The sequence below is a fragment of the Amyelois transitella genome, chromosome 5 (assembly GCF_032362555.1).
Source record: "Amyelois transitella isolate CPQ chromosome 5, ilAmyTran1.1, whole genome shotgun sequence".
Taxonomy (NCBI): domain Eukaryota; kingdom Metazoa; phylum Arthropoda; class Insecta; order Lepidoptera; family Pyralidae; genus Amyelois; species Amyelois transitella.
Genome location: NC_083508.1, coordinates 1550060 through 1571626, shown reverse-complemented (window position 1 = coordinate 1571626; position 21567 = coordinate 1550060). Strand labels below are relative to the sequence as shown.

Below are 21567 nucleotides of genomic sequence, written 5' to 3'. Positions count from 1 at the left end.
TTCCGTTACTAGGACATGAGTTCGCACGAAAAACAAAGAAAAAGTCAAATTGAGAACCTCCTCTTTTTTTGAAGTCGGTTAAAAATAAAGAAATGAACATTTTATTAACAGCACTTAATTCATTGGTTCTCTTTTTAGACGACATGACGATAGCTTACGACCACGAGATGGGTTTGTCGATAGCGTGGAGTATACTCAAGATGATACTGAATGGAGATGAACTGTTGACGGTGGAAGGTTTCTCCATGGAGAGGGTGTCTGATGACCACGATGTCAGGGTCGAGAGGAAGGCGAACGAGGGTTTTGTACTCGTGTGGAATAAAGTTTGGTATGTTTTATGTGTTAAAATAACATACTCCTTAGCGAATGTCGGTGAATGAGTATGTGGCGACATCTTTACGTCACAAGTAGCCAGCCAATCACAGCGAAGTGTGCTATGCCTATATCAGCCAATGGTAGTGGAGATTCAAGTCGCGCAATCAATGTTTTCATGGATTGTAGCAGAAATATAATCTCCGACTCAACGCCGTCAGAGCCGCGGTTCTCTAGCTATAACACCAAGCTTGGTTGAAGATTTTGGTGGAAACATCGCTCCCGCTACAAGTCGTAAGTATGAATCTCTCCAGCGTTGACTCTGCATAAGATAAAGAAAACTTCGGGATCTAATCTCTAACCTTGAGGAGGCTTTTATCTATTCTCTCTTTCTATCTCTTGGGTTATCCTACGTGATAGAATGAGAGGGATGATGAGACATATGCCTTATCAATACGGGGTCGGACCTAAATGGAAAATCGTATTGTGGGTGTTATTATCATTACACCTAAATCAAGTCCGTCTTTGCTCAACATATTCATAATGTATGTTTCTACTGCATAGGTATGTATTTTTATGGGTAATAAAGATAATTTATATTGTATTGTATCATCATTACACCACTTTGCAAAAACTGTCTTTAACGCAATTTTCTTCTTCATCAGGTCGGTAAATGTGGACTCAGTCCGTCTGATATTCCCGTACAAGCACCGGTTTGCGGACGCGGTGCAAGGCGACCTGGTTTCCTTGTTCAAGTGGGTGAAGATTGTCCACGGGGTTCAGAAGAAACCATTCACTTCTGACAGTCCTTTACCTAGTGATTTGAATATTAAGGTCTGTGAAATTCATAGTTTAACTTCCGAAAGTTTCTGGTCAATAGATGTTAATTTAATATTGTGACTTATATGGCATTAATTAAAATAAGCTTAACCTATTTCGGTATTATAATTGTTTCGCATAATTGTTCATATTTAAATCTTTATGCGATCAAAAACATTATGCGATGTTTAATATATCACTCCTTTCTCGAACGGTAAGGATGGAATCCTTATTTCCACATTAATCAATCTTTTCATGAAAGCTTCGTCGGTTTACGGTAGGAAAATCTTGACCTTCCTATACATCAATTTACAAATAAGTTAAATCGGATTTGTTGACAGATTGAAGAGATCCTAATCGAGATGAGTGACGACCCGTTCGAGGTGAAACTGCGGGACAATTACGAGCTCCTGGAGGACGAATACAAGGAGAGTCAGAAGAGGCGGACCATGCTTGATGCGAAGGTGAGATGTAATTCTGAATACAGACTGTGACCACACAATCTGTATTCAGAACTGTATTGGGAAACCATTCCCCATAAAGAATAACAAAATTTCTTCCAGTGGGGCGCCTTAGTGGTAAAAGCCATACATACATATAATCAAGTCTATATCCCGTGCGGGGTAGACAGAGCCAACAGTCTTTGAAAAGACTGATTGGCCACGTTCAGCTGTTTGGCTTAATGATAGAATTGAGATTCAAATAGTGACAGGTTGCTAGCCTGTCGCCTATAAGAAGAATCCCAAGTTTATGAGCCTACCAGTTACAGACATCGATAAAATCTTTATACAATTCCCCTGCGAGCGTTAGGTATTCACGAAAGAATGCATTGACTTCTGATGAAAATACGTTGTGTGAGAATTTACGCTTACACACAAGTGACTTTATAATTTAAAAATATTGACGTAGGTGTTGGCTGTCAGAGTATCAAGATTTTGATTTTTTTCCAGGTGCAAGAGCTATGCAAATCCCATCTATTTCTGCCGTCCGGTAAAGTGGAAGAACTCTACGCGACGCTCCAACAAAAAGACGCACAAATCTACGTGCAGCGCTGCCGAGCGGCCCCGCCCCCTCGCACGCGATTGGTCGCCTGCTGCTTGTCTAAATTACACTTGATCGCATTGGCCGATCCCACTATACATGGCACGAGGAATGTAGTCGACGGATTGAGGAATGTCGACTTTGATTCGTAAGTATTAAGGTGTAAATATGTTTGTGTTATGGGATGTGCCAACAAAAAGAAGCACAAATCTACGTGCAGCGCTGCCGAGCGGCCCCGCCCCCTCGCACGCGATTGGTCGCCTGCTGCTTGTCCAAATTACACTTGATCGCATTGGCCGATCCCACTATACATGGCACGAGGAATTTTGTCGACGGATTGAGGAATGTCGACTTTGATTCGTAAGTATTAAGGTGTAAAATTCTCTCGCACGTGATTGATCGCCTGTTGTTTATCCGAATTACACTTGATCACATTAGCTGATCGGATCATATATGGAATGATGAATGCTGTTGATGGACTAAGGAATGTCGACTTTGATATGTAAGTTTTAGGGTGTAATATTGCTAATTACGTTGTTAGTTATACGTGACCCCCTTATAATTTGTGATATTTTTGTTTAACTTCTACTTAAACCAATCGGAATGAGTTACACTTGTATCTTATGTTGGGTCGAATTAACAGATTTAAATTTTTTTTATCATATACATATATTTAAAATTATACTTTTGTAGAATCAAAATGAGTGTGACAAAAATTAAATTTTTATTACCAGCCCCTGGCCAGAGGACGGCATAGAGTTCACCACTCTATGGTGCCGTGCGGTCTCCGTTCGATGTGCGCAATGGCAACTATTGCTAAGGGACTTCCCCCAACCACTGCTTCATATGAGTGCTTTGCGGCTGTGGGGGACGATACGGGCGGCCGAAGAAAAACCACCACCTAGAGGTGAGTTTTCAATTTTAATAATTTATCTATAGAGTTCTGAAAGGCCCCGTTCAGATGTAAGACTACATGATCGAATTGAGATTCATATACTGACAGGTTGCTAGCCCATCGCCTAAAAGAAAAATCCCACGTTTATAAGCCTATCCCTTAATCCACTTTAACGACAACCATGGGAAAGAAATGAAGTAGGCCTATTATTTTTTCTATTGGTACTGGGAACCACATAGAATAGTGCAGTATTTATTGTTATTACATCTCAAAAATTTGAAATTTTATGAAATCCCCTAAAAATATACATACATATGGTCACGTCTATTGGTGCCGGGAACCACACTGCACTTTATCATTGTAAAATTTACCTGGCTTGTTCGTACATATTTTGTAATGGTTATTTATTTGTGTTCAGCTGTGAGAACGGTGGAGATAGACCAAGGAGAGCCGTGGGGCAAGATGGAGCTAGAACGGAGCATGATGCCCCTCAAGTGGTACTACGACCTGTGTTGCGAAATGGCGCAGTTCAGCTACGCGTTCGGGCCTTGCTGGGAACCTGTCATAGCTCATTGCAATTTGTGTATGTTTAAACTCATTTTACTCTTTATGTATTTCCGGTATAGACTTTAAAGTTTAGCTTCTAGTTTCATACACCATGTGTGCTACGCTGTGGCAAATATATATTTTGTGTAGGTATAAATGTTTATTTAGTTATACCCCACATAAAGTTTTCTGTCAGATCTAATAGTTGATTGGTAGATAATGATTCTAGCATGAAGTCTGCCAATTGTACAATACATTTGCATTTTGTACGATAAAGTTTAAATAAATGTGAGTAAATTTTATTCTTCAAAACGGCTGGTTTTCTGTGTGACATTCACAAAATTGACTAGTTAATGTATTGATTTTAACTGTTAATTTGTGTAGTAAAATTAACAAGAATTAAAAGAATATCATAAGGTGAACGCAAGGCTTTAAAACCTACCTTAAAACATACATACATACATACATAAAATCACGCCTCTTTCCCGGAGGGGTAGGCAGAGACTACCTCTTTCCACTTGCCACGATCTCTGCATACTTCTTTCGCTTCGTCCACATTCATAACTCTCTTCATACAAGCTCGGCGGTTTCGGGTACTTTTGACCTGACCCTTTACCAGGACGTCCTTAATTTGATCAAGATACGTTCGTCTAGGTCTTCCCACTCCGACCTTTCCCTCCACACTCTCCTTGTATATCTGCTTAGTCAACCTGCTTTCATTCATCCTCTCCACATGACCGAACCATCTTAACATACCCTTTTCTATTCCTGTAACTACATCTTCTTTCACATCACAACATACATACCTTAAAAAGTGTCAGAAAACAATGTTTAACCAATTGTACTTATGTCAACAAATGCTCCGCTTGATATACCCTTTTTTATTGGGCATTCAATTTGTCTTCCAGCTTTCGATCAAGTATCTCGGCCATCTTTAGATCCATCCGCCCCGCTATCGTGGTGGGACAAAGTCCGCCTGCTAATGCACGGACGTTTGACCGCCAATTGCGCAAGATTCACGTGTTTGTTGCACGTCTCCCTAGACCCTTACAATACCACGGAGGAGATGGAAGTCACCTGGACAGATTTGGTGTTAGACTGGACCAATGGTGAGTAATGGACTTACTGGTTAAATTTTAGATTTCATACTTCATAATTTTAACAAAGTTAAAAAAATAAGCGAACGCTTTTGTGGACCTAAGTGACAACCTTGTGCGAATCCTGCAGACGCTCAACTGTTTATGATTCAAAAAGAGTAACATGGCAAAAAATTACTATGTTTACGAAAAATCGATGGACAACATAACAGTTTTATTAGTTTCTTTATACATTTTTACCTGATTTCAGTTAAAAGTGGAAGATCACTTATTATCGAAAGCCTCACTTAAATTTCTGTCAACAGGCAAATTAGGTTTCATGGGCGAACTGAACGTGTTCGTCCGGACGGCGAGTAAATACGACGACTGCCGAGTGCTGAGAGTGCCCGCGTTGCGGCTCGCCGTCAAACTCGGCTGGCTGTGCGTCGGCGACCCGAAGGACCATCACGCCGTGGCGCCGTGTGCTCCTACTAGGAAGCCAGAGTATTCAAGCAATCAGGTATGTTAGAGATATATGAATAAAAATGATCGGGCAAGGTGTCACTAATTGAATCAAAATTCCACCGTGAACCCATACAGTTAGTGTAACAAAGAATGTGTCAGTTACCTTTTATTCTTATTTACTTATTTATGTACACATAAAAAGTATCGAGAATGATAAACACAAGTAACAAAATTACATAGGTTCTGCTTATTTCAAAAGATATTTATATTATAACTAGCTGTGCCCGCGACTTCGTCCGCGAGGAATAGTTATTTTGGGCATCATTGCAGCTCTCAGGGATGAATAATTTTCCCCGTTTTTTTCACATATTCCATTATTTCTTTGCTCCATATAGTTGCAGCGTGATGTTATATAGCCTTAAGCCTTCCTCGATTAATGGTCTTTTCAACGCAAAAAGAATTTTTCAATTCGAACCAGTAGTTCCTGAGATTAGCGCATTCAAACAAACAAACAAACTCTTCAGGTTTATAATATTAGTATAGATAATATTTTTTTTTAGGAACACGACTCGTACCGAGCGTTCCGCTCACAAGGACTGGACGTGCATTTGAGTATGGACACGAAACCAATAGACAAAGACGGACCGTGCTTACTACTCTACGGAAGTACACTCAGGTAACTATACCTTCACGGCTCATAATTTGTAATCTCTACTGTAATACGTGATATTTATACTACGTACAGTCACCGGCTCACTACCATACCAAGTACCAGTACCTACACGTCTGTCTGCGATTGCCGTTCGCACGCAACTGTCAACTTGACATTTATAATACCGACTTGTGTGTGTGTGAGACAGCGTATTGTATCTATTACTAGATACAAACACTACATCTACGTAATTGGATAATTCGTGGTTCGCCGTCCGCCGTGCGGTTCTCGGCACTTTTTAATACTCCATATCTTTACCATGGATTAAGTAAAAGGCCGCTAAGGGAGGCTAATAAACTTGGTATTCTTCTTGTTGACGATGGTTTAGCAACCTGTCGTTATTTGAATCTCAATTTAGACTTCGTTCAGCTGTATGACTTAAATAAGATTATTGGCTCTGTCTGCCCCGCAAGGGATATATACGTGATTATATGTATGTATAATGTAATTGTTCTACGTTTCTTTACTTTCACTATTTGAATATCAATTCTATCAATTCCGCCTTAAAGCTGAACGTGGTCTATCAGACTTTCAAGACTGCTGGCTCAGTCCACCCCGCTAGGGATACAGACATGATTATATTCGTGTATGTAATTTCAATTATATCTTTATCCGTTGTATCTTTATAGATGGTTCGAGAGTCTGAAGCTGATTCTATCAGGTATAACCCGACCGACTAGGAGAGGCCGCGTGTTTGGCAACGTTAGGCCTCGCAAGCCGCAGTTGTCACGGCATTACAGGAATTTGAGTGTGTCGCTCACCCTTCATAATTTGCAGGTTTGTTTTGTGTTTTTAGACATACATCGCGAAGATTACGCTAGCTTTTAAGTGTCAAATTTAGCGCCATCTACTTAAAAGCGACGAATTAAACGCCATCTACCAAAAAATACTACGTAATTACCATCACTTAGAAAAAGCAACGAATTGAATGCTACTTAGTGTAACTAAAGCGACGAATTTAGCTACAAAAAGAACACAGTTTTTCAATATCACACATTTCTGGCTTCTATTATGCTTATTTACATTCGCCATATAATTTTTTAGCAATATCTGTCAAATACAGATATTGTTCAGTTTCAATTTTATAAATGTATGATAATGATGTAATTTTATAACACATGATTTTATCCGTGTGGCTCCCGGCACCAATATAAAAAAGAATAGGACCACTCCATCTCTTTCCCATGAATGTCGTAAAAGGCGACTAAGATAGGCTTACAAACTTGGGATTCTTTTTTTAGGCGATGGGCTAGTAACCTGTCACTATTTGAATCTCAATTCTATCATTAAGCCAAATAGCTGAACGTGGCCATTCAGTCTTTTCAAGACTGTTAGCTCTGTTTACCCCGCAAGGGATATAGACGTGATCATATGTATGTATGTATTATTTTAATATTAATTCCTTTAGGTATTCTACTGGCAATCTTCATCAATGCAACGCGGTATAGAAATGCTCGGAGTGCGAGTAACTTGCGGCTCCAAGCATCGCCTGTCATTGGTTCCGTCCAATGATGGCCTGGTGCGGAGGCCCAGGGCCAACTGGACCACGGTGTACATGAACTGCGATCTGAACGATGCGGAAATATGGCTGAAGACCAGGCAAGCTGCTTCCGAGGAGAGGGAAGGCGATGAGGTGGGTTTTGCAGGTTTTGTCGTTGATAAGTTAATGGTCGCTTGTTGTAATTTATCTTACATGGTTGTCACAAGAGATTATAACTGATGAAATTTTAAAAAGATTTCTACGATGTCGGTAATGCGAGCCACGTCTCTGGTATTTTTGATTATTACATAATGTATTCTGCGGCGCAGTGGTAGTGCGCTTGATTGTGACGCCGGAGGTCCCGGGTTCGAATCCCGGCCACGGCATGACGAGAAACGAATTCACTCGGATAGGCCTATAAGTCTTGGATCTTTATAATTTTAAGTTATTATTAAATATGGAATCGTTGAGTTAGTATCTCGTAACACAAGTTTACTTCGAGGCTAACTCATATAGGAGGAGCAAAATGTCAAATATTTTTAATATAGTATATTTATCAATTCCTGCGTAATTTGCAGAAGTCATCAGTATTAGCCCCCATGGCGATGGAGAAGTGCTACTGCCTGTCGGTGCGGCGCGTGTCGTACGGGCGCGAGGCGGGCGGCGGTGGGGGCGGCGCGGGCGTTGCGGGGGCGGGGGGAGTGGGGGGAGCGGGGGGCGCGGGGGCGGCGGGGGGTGCGCCCACGCACCGGCTGGCCGTGCACGACCTGCGCGGCGCCTGGACCAAGCTCAACCGGGACCTGGCCTTCGCTCTCATCGACACCTACATCAAGACTCAGGTCGGTGTGACTCCATCATTCACGAGGACAATTTTTTTCACAATTGAGCCGCTTTCTCACGGCCGTTTTGCGTGAAGGATTTGAATGCTCTTTATATGCTCCATATCCCCACCCTACGCCACACCGCTGTGATGTGAATGTGGCCTTTCAGTCTTTTCAAGACAGTTGGCCATGTCTACCCTGCAAGGGATATAGAAGTGATTATGTGTATGTTCATTCTATCTGTCATCAAAATATTGATTGTCCGTCTTGTTTGTGTGAACTAATATAAAAAATTTTAACTTGATTTCTTTAACAGCAACTGAAGAAGAATTTGTCCACCAAGGCGCTGAAGGAAGAAGAGGCTGCAGCTTCTTCTCCGAAACATCAACGAGAGGCGGATGTTGTGTCACCGCCACCGACTGGATCCTCTCAGGTTTTTACAACATTAAATTATATAATATATTATGAAAGCGCTGTACTAATTGAATTTTAACTTTTTGTCGGCATTGTTAACTAAATGAAAAAGAAATTATTTATTAATACGTATTCATAAATAAAAAAAAATAAATAAAAAAAACTATCAGTAAAGTTATTTGAATTTCGAACATTCTAGGCAATAGGAAGTATAAATAGCAAAATACCTACTCGGTGTACTTTCCTCTAGTCATTTGAGCGATTTCAATTTGGAACATTTTACATAAAAATAATTGTCTTTGAATTTCGAATGTCACACATGACAATAAAAGCATTTGAATTCCGAATAAAATTGTCCCCAGAGCGGTGGAGCCGGCAACGTGAGCGCCGGCGCGGGGATGCTGGCCGCGCTGGTGGCGGAGGCGGGCGGCGACGCGCCCGTCGTGTTCAGCGACGAGCTGGCCGGCACGGACGCGGACGCGGCTCCTGCGCACGCGCCGGCCCGCCCCACGCTCGACGACGACACCGCGCACACCGCCTGTCTCAGTCAGTACTCTCTCTCTCTCTCTCTCAGCGACGAGCTGGCCGGCGCGGACGCGGACGCGGCTCCTGCGCACGCGCCGGCCCGCCCCACGCTCGACGACGACACCGCGCACACCGCCTGTCTCAGTCAGTACTCTCTCTCTCTCTCTCTCAGCGACGAGCTGGCCGGCGCGGACGCGGACGCGGCTCCTGCGCACGCGCCGGCCCGCCCCACGCTCGACGACGACACCGCGCACACCGCCTGTCTCAGTCAGTACTCTCTCTCTCTCTCTCAGCGACGAGCTGGCCGGCGCGGACGCGGACGCGGCTCCTGCGCACGCGCCGGCCCGCCCCACGCTCGACGACGACACCGCGCACACCGCCTGTCTCAGTCAGTACTCTCTCTCTCTCTCTCTCTCTCTCTCAGCAGAGCCCGGGGCGCGGACGCAGTTCTTTCTCTTAAGCACATTGTGATGTTAACATGAGCTGGCTCGAGAGGGTCCGTGGACTAATGATTGTTTTCTGAGTAAATAGAGTAGCACATTAGTTTCAGTGCTTACCGATGCTCATATGGTTAAGGGAAACATCGTTACGTAACTTATATTCAGCGACTTAGTGCATACTCCGATCAATTCGTTTCACTGCAACCTTGAAAAGTCCAATGATGTGAAGCAACTGAAGTCCTGGACCCAATGATTTTGGATGTAGAAGGAAGAAGCCTTTTTTATGGTCCCTTGTTACAGAAGGTGACAAACATATTATGTATGTCACTCGTACTCTTAACCACCATTCTTGACCGATTTTCTGGCCCATTATTTCCCTTCAGCTATAACGTTTACCTTCCCCAGTCGAGCTGGTGAACTCCCAAGTGGTGCTCAAAGGCTGCGAGACCCGAGGCTACGTCATCCTCTGCGCCGCCCGAGCGGAAGTGAGGCAGCGTGTCCGGCGGCAGCCCGCCGCGTCGGCGTGGAGCGGCGCGTTGTCCGCCATGCAGTACTACGCGACCGTCTCCGCCGGCGACCGCGACCAGTTGGACGGTGAGTTTACAAAATTCTAAATGACATACATACATATAGTCACGTCTATCGGTGAGTTTACAAAATTCTAAATGACATACATACATATAGTCACGTCTATCGGTGAGTTTACAAAATTCTAAATGACATACATACATATAGTCACGTCTATCGGTGAGTGTACGAAATTCTAAATGACATACATACATATAGTCACGTCTATCGGTGAGTGTACAAAATTCTAAATGACATACATACATATAGTCACGTCTATCGGTGAGTTTACAAAATTCTAAATGACATACATACATATAGTCACGTCTATCGGTGAGTTTACAAAATTCTAAATGACATACATACATATAGTCACGTCTATCGGTGAGTTTACAAAATTCTAAATGACATACATACATATAGTCACGTCTATCGGTGAGTGTACGAAATTCTAAATGACATACATACATATAGTCACGTCTATCGGTGAGTGTACAAAATTCTAAATGACATACATACATATAGTCACGTCTATCGGTGAGTGTACGAAATTCTAAATGACATACATACATATAGTCACGTCTATCGGTGAGTTTACAAAATTCTAAATGACATACATACATATAGTCACGTCTATCGGTGAGTTTATAAAATTCTAAATGACATACATACATATAGTCACGTCTATCGGTGAGTTTATAAAATTCTAAATGACATACATACATATAGTCACGTCTATCGGTGAGTGTACAAAATTCTAAATGACATACATACATATAGTCACGTCTATCGGTGAGTTTACAAAATTCTAAATGACATACATACATATAGTCACGTCTATATCCCTTGCGGGGTAGACAGAGCATAGAATAGAATAGAATAGATTTATTTTCAAAATTGGATACAAGGTATCACTTATTGACGTCACATAACTTAAATCTAATTATAACTACTACCGCTTCCAAAGCGCATGTGTAGAAGAAGCGGCGGAACAAACTACACTGCAGCATTTTCATAGGACGTCAATTTACAAATATAGATCTCTTAAATCTAAATCGTGGACGAATGCACATTGTCTACATAGTCACGTCTATATCCCTTGTGGGAGCCGACAGTCTTGTAAAGATTGAAAGGCCACGTTCAGCTATTTGACTTTAAGATAGAATTTAGATTTAAATAGTGACAGGTTGCTAGCTCCCATTGCTTAAAAAAAAGAATTCCAAGTTTGTAAGCCTATCCATTAGTCACCTTTTACGACATCCATTGGAGAGAGATGGAGTGGTCCTATTCTTTTTTGTATTGGTGCTGGGAACCACACGGCATCATTCAAAGGTTATATGTATTTAATCGATCATATTCTTCTAGAAAACATCCAGTGGGTGTCGGTGGAGGAGATAGAAGAGAGGTGGTCGGGCGCCGAGATCAGCACATTGCCGGACGTGCCCCGGCTGGTAGGCAGCGGCCACTCCGCCGGCGGGGTCATCGGCCGCACTGTCGGGCCCAGCGCCGACGCCGGCCTCGCTCAGGTACGCATGTACATACATACATACAATCACGTCTATATCCCTTGCGGGGTAGACAGAGCCTACAGTCTTGTAAGGACTGATAGGCCACGTTCAGCTATTTGGCTTTAAGATCGGATTGAGATTCAAATAGTGACAGGTTGCTAGCCCATCGCCTAAAAGAAGAATCCCAAGTTTATAAGCCTACCCCTTAGTCGTCTTTTACGACATCCATGGGAAAGAGATGGAGTGGTCCAATTTTTTTTTACACGGCACAAAAAAAATAAAAAAAATACAAGAAAACTTTTAAAGGTTAAATCTCTCAATGCTAAATCTGTATCATTTGTTCCTATACATACATATATCTTTTGGTCAATTGTTCCCAGTTACAACGCATCGTCTCCCGCTGCGCTTGCGAGTTCTACTACACGTCCGTGGAAGAAGCGGAGCGGACGAACTCGGGGTCTGGCTGGCTGAGCAGCCCGCAGCCCTACGACTCCTTCACCCTGATGCACCACGACCTCGACGTGTGCACCAACTCCTTGCAGGTACGAGTCGGCAAGAAGGTTTTATAGTGAATAGAATAGAATAGATTTATTTTCAAATTTGGATACAAGGTATCACTTATTGACGTCACAGTATAAGAACCTCTTGCAAAGTTTTACAGTGTAAGAACCTCTTGCAAAGTTTTAATAAAATTTTGACATTTTTGGTCCTAATGTGGTCGAGAGAATGGTCCTAAGTATGCAGAGATCGTGGCAAGTGGAAAGAGGTAGTCTCTGCCTACCTCTCGGGGAAAGAGGCGTGATTTTATGTATGTATGTATGTATGTGGTCGAGGACTGTACTAACGGAAATTAATGAGATTTATAGCCTTTACCCAAGTTTATAAGCAAATCCCTTGTCGCCTTTTACGATATCCGTGGTAAAGAGATGGAGAGGCTAGCAACCTGTCACTTTGAGTTTGAGACTCAATTCTATCGTTAAGCCAAACAGCTGTACATGGCCTATCAGTCTTTTTAAGACTGTTGGCTCTGTCTACCCCGCAAGCAATATAGACGTGATTGTATGTATGTACATATATGTTTAGGCTTTACGCGGGTGGAGCGGCGTAGTCTAGTTATTAATAATGTTGTTTGATAATTATTCTATTAAGAAATAACTTCTTGCAAGAGCGCTTTGCACTAAATTTAAATTAACTCTTATTCCTGCATCATTGCTATAATTTTTCCGACAGTGTTACGTGCTTATAAACTTGGGTTTCCTCTTGTTGGCGATGGGCTAGCTTTCATTGGAGATTTAAATAGTGACAGGTTGCTAGCCCATCACCTACAAGAGCAATCCCAAGGGCAAAAGTCTATCCCTTAGGCGCCTTTTTCGATATCCATTTAAAATGATATGCAGTGGTTAAATTCAAATGTGTCGGAAACCACATGGAAACTAATAAAGATTCTTACTATATTACTTTTTCGTGCCGAGATTGTATTGCAATAAATTTTCATCCATTTATTCATTCTGTTTAGTATAATTTAAAATGAATATAAGCTAAAACCTCTTTAACTTTGTTTACAATGGTTGCAACTGGCCACTTGGTCACTTGGAATTCTATCAAGTTATTAAATAAGACCAATTTGATGTTTTGTACAAATATTATCCTTATTTAACTTAATGTTTCTAAAAGTTCAGTTTCAATTATTAACAAGTAATAAAGTATTTTTAACAAGTGATTAATTTTTTAATGAATAAAAGCCAAAACAGCTGAACTTGGCCTATCAGTCTTTTCATGATTTGGCTCTGTCTACCCCGCAAGGGATATAGACGTGATTATATGTATGTATTAAGTTTTTAAAGCTACTTAGGGCGCCAAACACAATTGGGCCAAATACTCTAAAACATTTACCGTCAACTTTGCTATGATTTTTCCTACAGTACGCCATGCTGCTGGACGTGGTCAACAACGTGGTCCTTCACGTGGAGCCCGAGAGGCGTCGCACGCTGGAGCGGCGCGCGCGCATGCGGTTCCAGTTACAGTTGCATCAGGACCAGGATCCAAGGCATCTGATACACAAGCTTCAGACTCAGGTAAGGTTAAACAAGAGGATGAGTGGTTATTTTTAATGAGTAAGGCAAAAACATAGATTAAAAAATTCTTCAGATTGGCCTAGGTCTTAGATGTTTATCTATTTAAGTATTGATCATAAAATTTGGTATCGTTGAGTAAGTATTCCATGACAAAAGTCTAATGGCTGTTTACCTCGCAAGGGATATAGACGTGATTATATGTTTGTGTAACAAAACAAGAGGTAATTTTTTTGTATAGTTCTTTTTTTTCAGCTTTTAGTAGTGAGGACCGTTGTGTATTATTTACACAAAAAGAAAAAAAAAAACAAAAAATAAAAATACAAAAAGAGTTCTCTCCGGCGGGGAATCGAACCCCGGTCTCCCGCGTGACAGGCGGGGATACTGACCACTATACTACCGAAGACTTGACAACTAGCGTTGAAATTACTTATTACTATTTCTCGCTTGCGTGACTTCACGATGATTCATAGTAGCAAACAAGTTTGTTTTTTTTTATCATGTTTCGGTCGATTAAACAATAAACATGTTGTTTTTGGTAATTATTATACTCATAGATATTTAAGTTTTTTTACTATTGTACTTAACTGTATGGTTTAATGAAAGAATTGAGATTCAAATAGTGACATGAATGGGCTAATACTAGCCCATTTCTCAAAAGAAGAATCTTCAGTTTATTATAATCTTTACTTTAACTTTATAAAATTAAATTTTTATATCACTGTTAGTCGAATGAGATTTCAAGTATCCGAAATTCAGATCAAACGTATTCGGGGAAGTGGGTCAAATAAACGTTTATCATTGGTCATAGTAATTGTTAAAATTAATTGAGTAAGTTATGATAACTTTATTTAAGAGGATAAATGTATATACAAATGTTAGGAAAAATACGCTTCAATGGTCCAAATTTTAAGTCAGCGTTACGATAGCAATGTAATTATTATAATGAAAGGTATCTATCATTAAGCAAAACAGCTAAACGTGGCCTATCAGTCTTTTTAAGACTGTTGGATCTGTTTACCCCGTAAGGGATATGGACGTGATTATATGTATGTATGTATGAAAGGTAAACCGGTATCAATTGCTTGTAGAAAAAATATACAATATATCACTTCTTCTTTTACCTGTCACTATTTGAATCTCATTTTGAATATTAAGCCTTACAGTATTTTTAAGACCCCCTCTTGAATAGGGGGTGAGTTACACATAGCTAAAAGACACATACGTACAAAAATAAATACATGTGGTCACTTCTATATCCCTTGTTGGGTAGACAGAGTCAACAGTCTTGATAAGACTGATAGGCCACGTAAACACATACATTGATACATACAGCTTTTTCCCCATGGATGTCGTAAAAGGCGACTAAGGGATAGGTTTACAACAGTTTCAGTTTTAAAACTCGGCTCCGTCCACCCCGTAAGGGATAAAGACGTGATTATATGTATCTATGTTCGTGACTTATATACCTAGAGACATGATTTTAGGTCCGGGAATCTCTCGCTCGTCTCCGACGCCTGGAGAAAGACTACTATCTGAAAAACCGCTCCATCACGGGCAACGACCCCGCCGCTTTGGACGAGCTGAAGAACTTGGATGATCAGGTATCGTATACTTTTATTTGATTATTTAGTTGTAGTAAATGGAGAAAGAAATGACAGCATGTAATATTTTGATTGGAGGAGAAAAAGTTGAGCAAGTGAAAGAGTTTGTATATCTAGGATCAAAGTTAACATCAGATGGCAAGTGTGATAGTGATATTGAAAGGAGAGTGAACGCGGGGAACATGGTGAATGGAGCTTTGCATGTCTTTATGAGCAGTCAGAAACTATCCAAAAAGGCTCGACTGGCTGTGCATAGGGGCGTGTTGGTCCCGACATTAATGTATGGGAGTGAAAGTTGGGTATGGCAAAAGAAGCACGAAAGCAGAATAAATGCAGTGGAAATGAGAGCGTTAAGGAGTATGATGGGTGTGAAATTGAGTGACCGGATAAGGAACAGCGTGATAAGGGAATGTTGTGATGTGAAAGAAGATGTAGTTACAGGAATAGAAAAGGGTATATTAAGATGGTTCGGTCATGTGGAGAGGATGAATGAAAACAGGTTGACTAAGCAGATATACATGGAGGGTGTGGAGGGAAAGGTCGGAGTGGGAAGACCTAGACGAAGGTATCTTGATCAAATTAAGGACGTCCTGGTAAAGGGTCAGGTCAAAAGTACCCGAAACCGCCGAGCTTGCATGAAGAGAGTTATGAATGTGGATGAAGCGAAGGAAGTATGCAGAGATCGTGGCAAGTGGAAAGAGCAATAGGCAGAGCCTACCCCTCCGGGAAAGAGGCGTGATTTTATGTATGTATGTATATTAGAGAATTCGTGTTTGCACAGTCGACGACAATCTCTCCTTGATTTTGAGTTCTTCCAAGATCGGGACATTGGTTCGAAATTCTGTCCAAGGGATCCGCAGCAGTCGCCGCCAGCACCACATTTCGGGTGCATCAATTTGGCATCGGTCTTTTAAGCGGACCGTCCATGTTTGTAAAAATAAAAAGGAACTTTATTTTTTTACATACATACATACATATGATCACGTCTTTATCCCTTACGGGGTAGACAGAGAGCCAACAGTCTTGACAAGTACTGATAGGCCACATTCAGCTGTTTGGCTTAATGATAGAATTGATATTCAAATAGTGACGGGTTGCTAGCCCATCGCCTAAAAGAAGAATCCCAAGTTTATAAGCCTATCCCTTAGTCGCCTTTTACGACATTCGGGGAAGTGGGTCAAATAAACGTTTATCATTGGTCATAGTAATTGTTAAAATTAATTGAGTAAGTTATGATAACTTTATTTAAGAGGATAAATGTATATACAAATGTTAGGAAAAATACGCTTCAATGGTCCAAATTTTAAGTCAGCGTTACGATAGCAATGTAATTATTATAATGAAAGGTATCTATCATTAAGCTAAAGCTAAACGTGGCCTATCAGTCTTTTTAAGACTGTTGGATCTGTTTACCCCGTAAGGGATATGGACGTGATTATATGTATGTATGTATGAAAGGTAAACCGGTATCAATTGCTTGTAGAAAAAATAAGCCTATCCCTTAGTCGCCTTTTACGACATCCATGGGAACGAGATGGAGTGGTCCTATTCTTTTTTTTTAATGGTGCCGGGAACCACACGGCACACTTTATTTTTTGTCCACAACAATGCAATTGGTGTCTTAGCTATACCATCGTAACGTAGTATTTATAATTAGATTTAAGTTATGTGACGTCAATAAGTGATACCTTGTATCCAATTTTGAAAATAAATCTATTCTATTCTATGCTATCGTGACAGGTGAACGAGTGCAAAGAGTGCGTGTGGTCGCTCGGCGAGGAGCTGGACGCGATGGTGCGCGCGTGGCGCGAGCTGGGCCGCGAGCTGGGCCGCAGCGCTGCGCCCGCGCCGCGCGAGCCGCTGGCGCCGCCGCACCGCCTCAACGAGATCTGCTTCAAGTCCGCGCGCTGGCGGCTCACCGACGCCGACGGCCAGCTGGGCATTGCCGATTTGTTGCTCACTAATTTCTTGTGAGTCTATTTACGTTCATAGTAGTTGTTATAAGATTATGTATATACGTACACTAGTTGGATGGAATAGTCTTTTTGGGCATCATTGAAGCCGTGAAGGATGAATAAAATTTTCACAATTTTTTTTGTTCCTTATAGTTGCAGCGTGATGTTATATGTATAGCCGAAAGCCTTCCTCGATACCTAAATGGTCTATTAACAACGAAAAGAATTTTTCAATTCGAACCAGTAGTTCCTGAGATTAGCGCGTTCAAACAAACAAACTCTTCAGCTTTATAATATTAGTATAGATACGAACACACGTACATACGTACATTATATGCATAGTAGTTATAATTAGATTTAAGTGATGTGACGTCAATAAGTGATACCTTGTATCCAATTTTGAAAATAAATTTATTCTATTCCATTCCATTCTGTTCTATTCTACCTTTACCTTTCTCTAAAATAAATTCCAAGTAACGAACGAAATTGTTACACTCGGGTAAAACTTATCAGTTTTACTAGAATAGTAAGTGACACGAACGAAACACGTACACGATAATGATACTAATCGTATTTTCATACATATAGGTACACGAAAACATCCCGGTCCGACGACTCGGTGGAGCATCAGCTGGAAGTGGGGTACATGCGCGTGACTAACCTGCTGCCAAACGAGCCTTTCCCGGAGGTAAGAAATATTCTGGTACTAGGTTTTGCTTGGAGAGACATACTCGTACATACATACAAGCATAAATGTAGCGGGAGCGATGATTAGGCTCGACCGCCACCAAAAGAGAGACTTCTGCTAGGCTAAGTGTTATGCCTGGGGAACCGCGCGACAAACGATGTTGAGTCGGAGGTTGAATTTTTGCTCCAATCCATGAAATCTTTGTTATCGCGATTTAGATTGTTCTTTTTTCTTCTTCGGGAAAAGGTAACGACGAAAAAGAAGCTGCTATTGGCTGAGCGCGTCAATTACTTCGCGATGATTGACAGTTGTTGTGTGATTGGATTGATTGCCTTTTTCCCGTAGGGGTAGGCAGAGACATTATCTTTCCACTTGCCACGATCTCTGCACTCACTTCTTTCGCTTCAATCACAGTCATAACTCTCTTCATGCAAGCTCGGCGGTTTCGGGTACTCTTGACCTGACCCTTTGCCAGGACGTCCTTAATTTGATTAAGATACGTACGTCTAGACCTTCGCACTCCGACCTTACCCTCCACACTATTCTACTATCATAAAGCCAAATAGCTGAACGTTGCCTATCAGTCTTCCAAGCTTACTCGCTCTGTCTACCACCTAAGGGATATAGACGTGATTATATGAATCTATGTATTGATTAAGCTAACAAATCTTAACACGAATTCGCTTGTCGTTTGAAGATATACAGTATTATCAATCCGGTTCAGATGTTGTGTGTGGTTCCCGGCACCAATAGAAAAAGAATAGGACCACTCCATCTCGCTCCCATGCATGTCGAAAAAGGCGACTGTTGGGTAGGCTTATAAACTTGGGATTCTTCTTTTAGGCGATGGGCTAACAACCTGTCACTATTTGAATCTCAATTCTATCTTAAAGCCAAATAGCTGAACGTAGCCTATCAGTCTTTTCGAGACTGTTGGCCCTGTCTACCCCGCAAGGGATATAGACGTGATTATATGTTATGTTATATTAGGGTCAGGTCAAAAGTACCCGAAACCGCCGAGCTTGTATAAAGAGAGTTATGAATGTGGATGAAGCGAAGGAAGTATACAGAGATCGTGGCAAGTGGAAAGAGGTAGTCTCTGCCTACCCCTCCGGGAAAGAGGCGTGATTTTATGTATGTATGTATGTATACCGTGTAATGTAGTGCCGTGTGGTTCCCGGCACCAATATAAAAAACGAATAGGACCACTCCATTTCTTTCCCATGGATGTCGTAAAAGGCGACTAAGGGATAGGCTTACATACTTGTGATTCTTCTTTTAGGCGATGGGCTAGCAACCTGTCACTGTTTGGATCTCAATTCCATAATTAAGCCGAGCAGCTGAATGTGGCCATTCTGTCTTTTCGGGACTATTGGCTCTGTCTACCCCGTAAGGGATATAGACGTGACTATATGTATGTATGTATGTATATGTTATGGTTCAGGTATTAGTGCCGCAAGCTGCGTCGGGCCGCGCGCCGCTGGCCCGCCGCGCGGCGCTGCGCGTGTTCTGCCGCGACCGCCCGCCCGTCGGCGGCATCGCCGTCAAGGAGCACTTCGAGGTCAACATTGTGCCCTTCAACATTGGTAAGTCTACTCTATTATTATTTATTTATTTATTTATGTACACGAAATTATAAACAGGAGCATTCAATACAGTTATAATAGTACAAAGGTGCTACTTATTTCAAAAGAAATCTCTTCCAGTAGACCCATGAGAGGAGATATGAATTTTGGAGCGGTATGGCGTGTGCATAAATAAAATTTAACTAAAGATACATGCTAATACTTAATGCTAATACTCTATGTTTCTAGGACATATTTCCACCAGGATAAATGTCAATGTTTTTAGAACATATTTCCGCCAGGATAAATGTCAATGTTTCTGGGACCTATTTCAGTCAGGATGATACCTGGTCACTATTTGAATCTCGATTTCGACATAAAAGACTGAACATGGACTTTCTGTCTTCTGGCTCTGTCTACCCCGTAAGGGAATATAAAGACTTTATTATATGTATTTATTTAAAGAAAATTAAAAAAAAATGTAATCGGAACGGCTCATTAACTTAGGTTTCATCTTGTAGGCGACGGGCTAGCACTATTAGATTCTCAATTCCATCGTAAGTTATACAGCTGAAGTGGCATTTCAGTCTTACCAAGACTGTTGGCTCTGTCTACCCGGTAAGAAAGATAAGCAATAAATTTACTAACACGATTTGTAACTATTTTCAAAGCTTCTTTACTACGTAAAAAACTATGTAATGTCGACTTTCTTAACCGTACATTCCCAATTCAGGACTGACGAAGAAGTTCTTCAACACCATGCTGAAGTTCTGCTTCCCTGAACGCGACCCCGACTCCATAGAGGACGGTGAGGACGAGGAGGGCTCCCTGAAAGCCAGCTCATCGACCAACCTGGTCTCCACCGGCTCCAAGAAGGCGAAGAAGAAGAGCAAAGACTCCAACTCCAACTTCTACGTCAAGAGGGATAAGAAGGATAAAGATGACGTGGAGAAGATGAAGGTATTGTTACCGTTTTATTATTGTACTAGCAACCCGCCCCGGCTGCGCACGGGTGCAAAATTCGGAAAAAATTATACATATAAACCTTCCTCTTGAATCACTCTACCTGTTACAAAAAACCGCATCAAAATCCGTTGCGTCATTTAAAGGTTTAAGCATACAGACAAACAGACTAAAATAGCGACTTTGTTTTATACTATGTAGTGATATTGATGCACATGTATGTGTGTTATGTATGTATGTATGTATCTATTTTACACATATGTACATACATATAATCACGTCCACATCCCTTGCGGGGTAGACAGAGCCAACAGTCTTGAAAAGACTAATAGGCCACGCTCAGCTGTTTGGCTTAAAGATAGAATTGAGATTCAAACAGTGATAGGTTAACTAAAATAAAATAAAATTGATGAAAAAAAAATATTATCACTATTATATTATGTGCGGCTTGCCGTGTGGTTCCCGGTATCGGTAATTGAAAAAAGAATAGGACCACTCCATCTCATTCCCATGAATTTCGTGTGAGGTAGTAATAATGTATGTATCGTATAAGGTGGTAATCTCGAAATGTTGACGACTAATTTTGTTCCTGTTTAAAATTTTGGAAAGAGGGGTTTTTGAGGAAGGTAAAATATCTATAAATGCTACCCATGCGAAGCCGGGGCGGTTCCGCATGGGGCGGTTCAGTACTTGTTAATATACTCGTAGTTAGGAAAGATTATTCAAAAATAATCATCGTTTTCTCTCATGTCATAAAAAATAATGTTAATTTGTGCTCTCTTTGTTTGATTAATGAATTAATGAATTTCTAACAGGAGCGTGCCGAAAAGAACAAGCTGTTCATCTACATCAAGATCCCGGAAGTGCCTGTCCGCGTGTCCTACAAGGGCAGCAAGGAGAAGAATCTAGAAGACGTGAGGGACTTACCCCTGGTACTGCCTACCCTGGAGTACCATAATGTCACGTGGACGTGGCTGGATTTATTGCTGGCCACTAAGAGCGATACGCGGAGGTGAGAAACTTATATATTAAAAGAAAAATATAATTAGATTTTTTTATTTAGGTATATTCAGAAATATTTGACAAAATTTATATTTTG

General features: G+C 41.2%; 1 protein-coding gene and 1 non-coding gene across 2 annotated transcripts in view; one reads left to right on the top strand and one right to left on the bottom strand.

Annotated features, from left to right (window-relative positions):
- The window catches only part of LOC106139057 (protein hobbit), a 36617-nt gene that overhangs the window by 11553 nt on the left and 3497 nt on the right, over positions 1-21567 (top strand). The window contains exons 13-36 of the mRNA XM_060954908.1: positions 139-328; positions 978-1146; positions 1473-1595; positions 2082-2320; positions 2907-3079; positions 3486-3650; positions 4522-4722; positions 5016-5209; positions 5715-5830; positions 6496-6643; positions 7275-7499; positions 7925-8185; positions 8484-8600; positions 8944-9127; positions 9952-10140; positions 11479-11639; positions 12002-12163; positions 13544-13696; positions 15181-15297; positions 17038-17267; positions 17841-17940; positions 19385-19526; positions 20239-20465; positions 21284-21480. Of these exons, the coding sequence (XP_060810891.1) occupies positions 139-328; positions 978-1146; positions 1473-1595; positions 2082-2320; positions 2907-3079; positions 3486-3650; positions 4522-4722; positions 5016-5209; positions 5715-5830; positions 6496-6643; positions 7275-7499; positions 7925-8185; positions 8484-8600; positions 8944-9127; positions 9952-10140; positions 11479-11639; positions 12002-12163; positions 13544-13696; positions 15181-15297; positions 17038-17267; positions 17841-17940; positions 19385-19526; positions 20239-20465; positions 21284-21480 (4183 nt within the window). The remainder of the gene's footprint in view (positions 1-138; positions 329-977; positions 1147-1472; positions 1596-2081; positions 2321-2906; positions 3080-3485; positions 3651-4521; positions 4723-5015; positions 5210-5714; positions 5831-6495; positions 6644-7274; positions 7500-7924; positions 8186-8483; positions 8601-8943; positions 9128-9951; positions 10141-11478; positions 11640-12001; positions 12164-13543; positions 13697-15180; positions 15298-17037; positions 17268-17840; positions 17941-19384; positions 19527-20238; positions 20466-21283; positions 21481-21567) is intronic.
- On the bottom strand, positions 14028-14099 carry Trnad-guc (transfer RNA aspartic acid (anticodon GUC)). The gene has a single exon. It is a non-coding gene; the product is annotated as a tRNA-Asp (tRNA).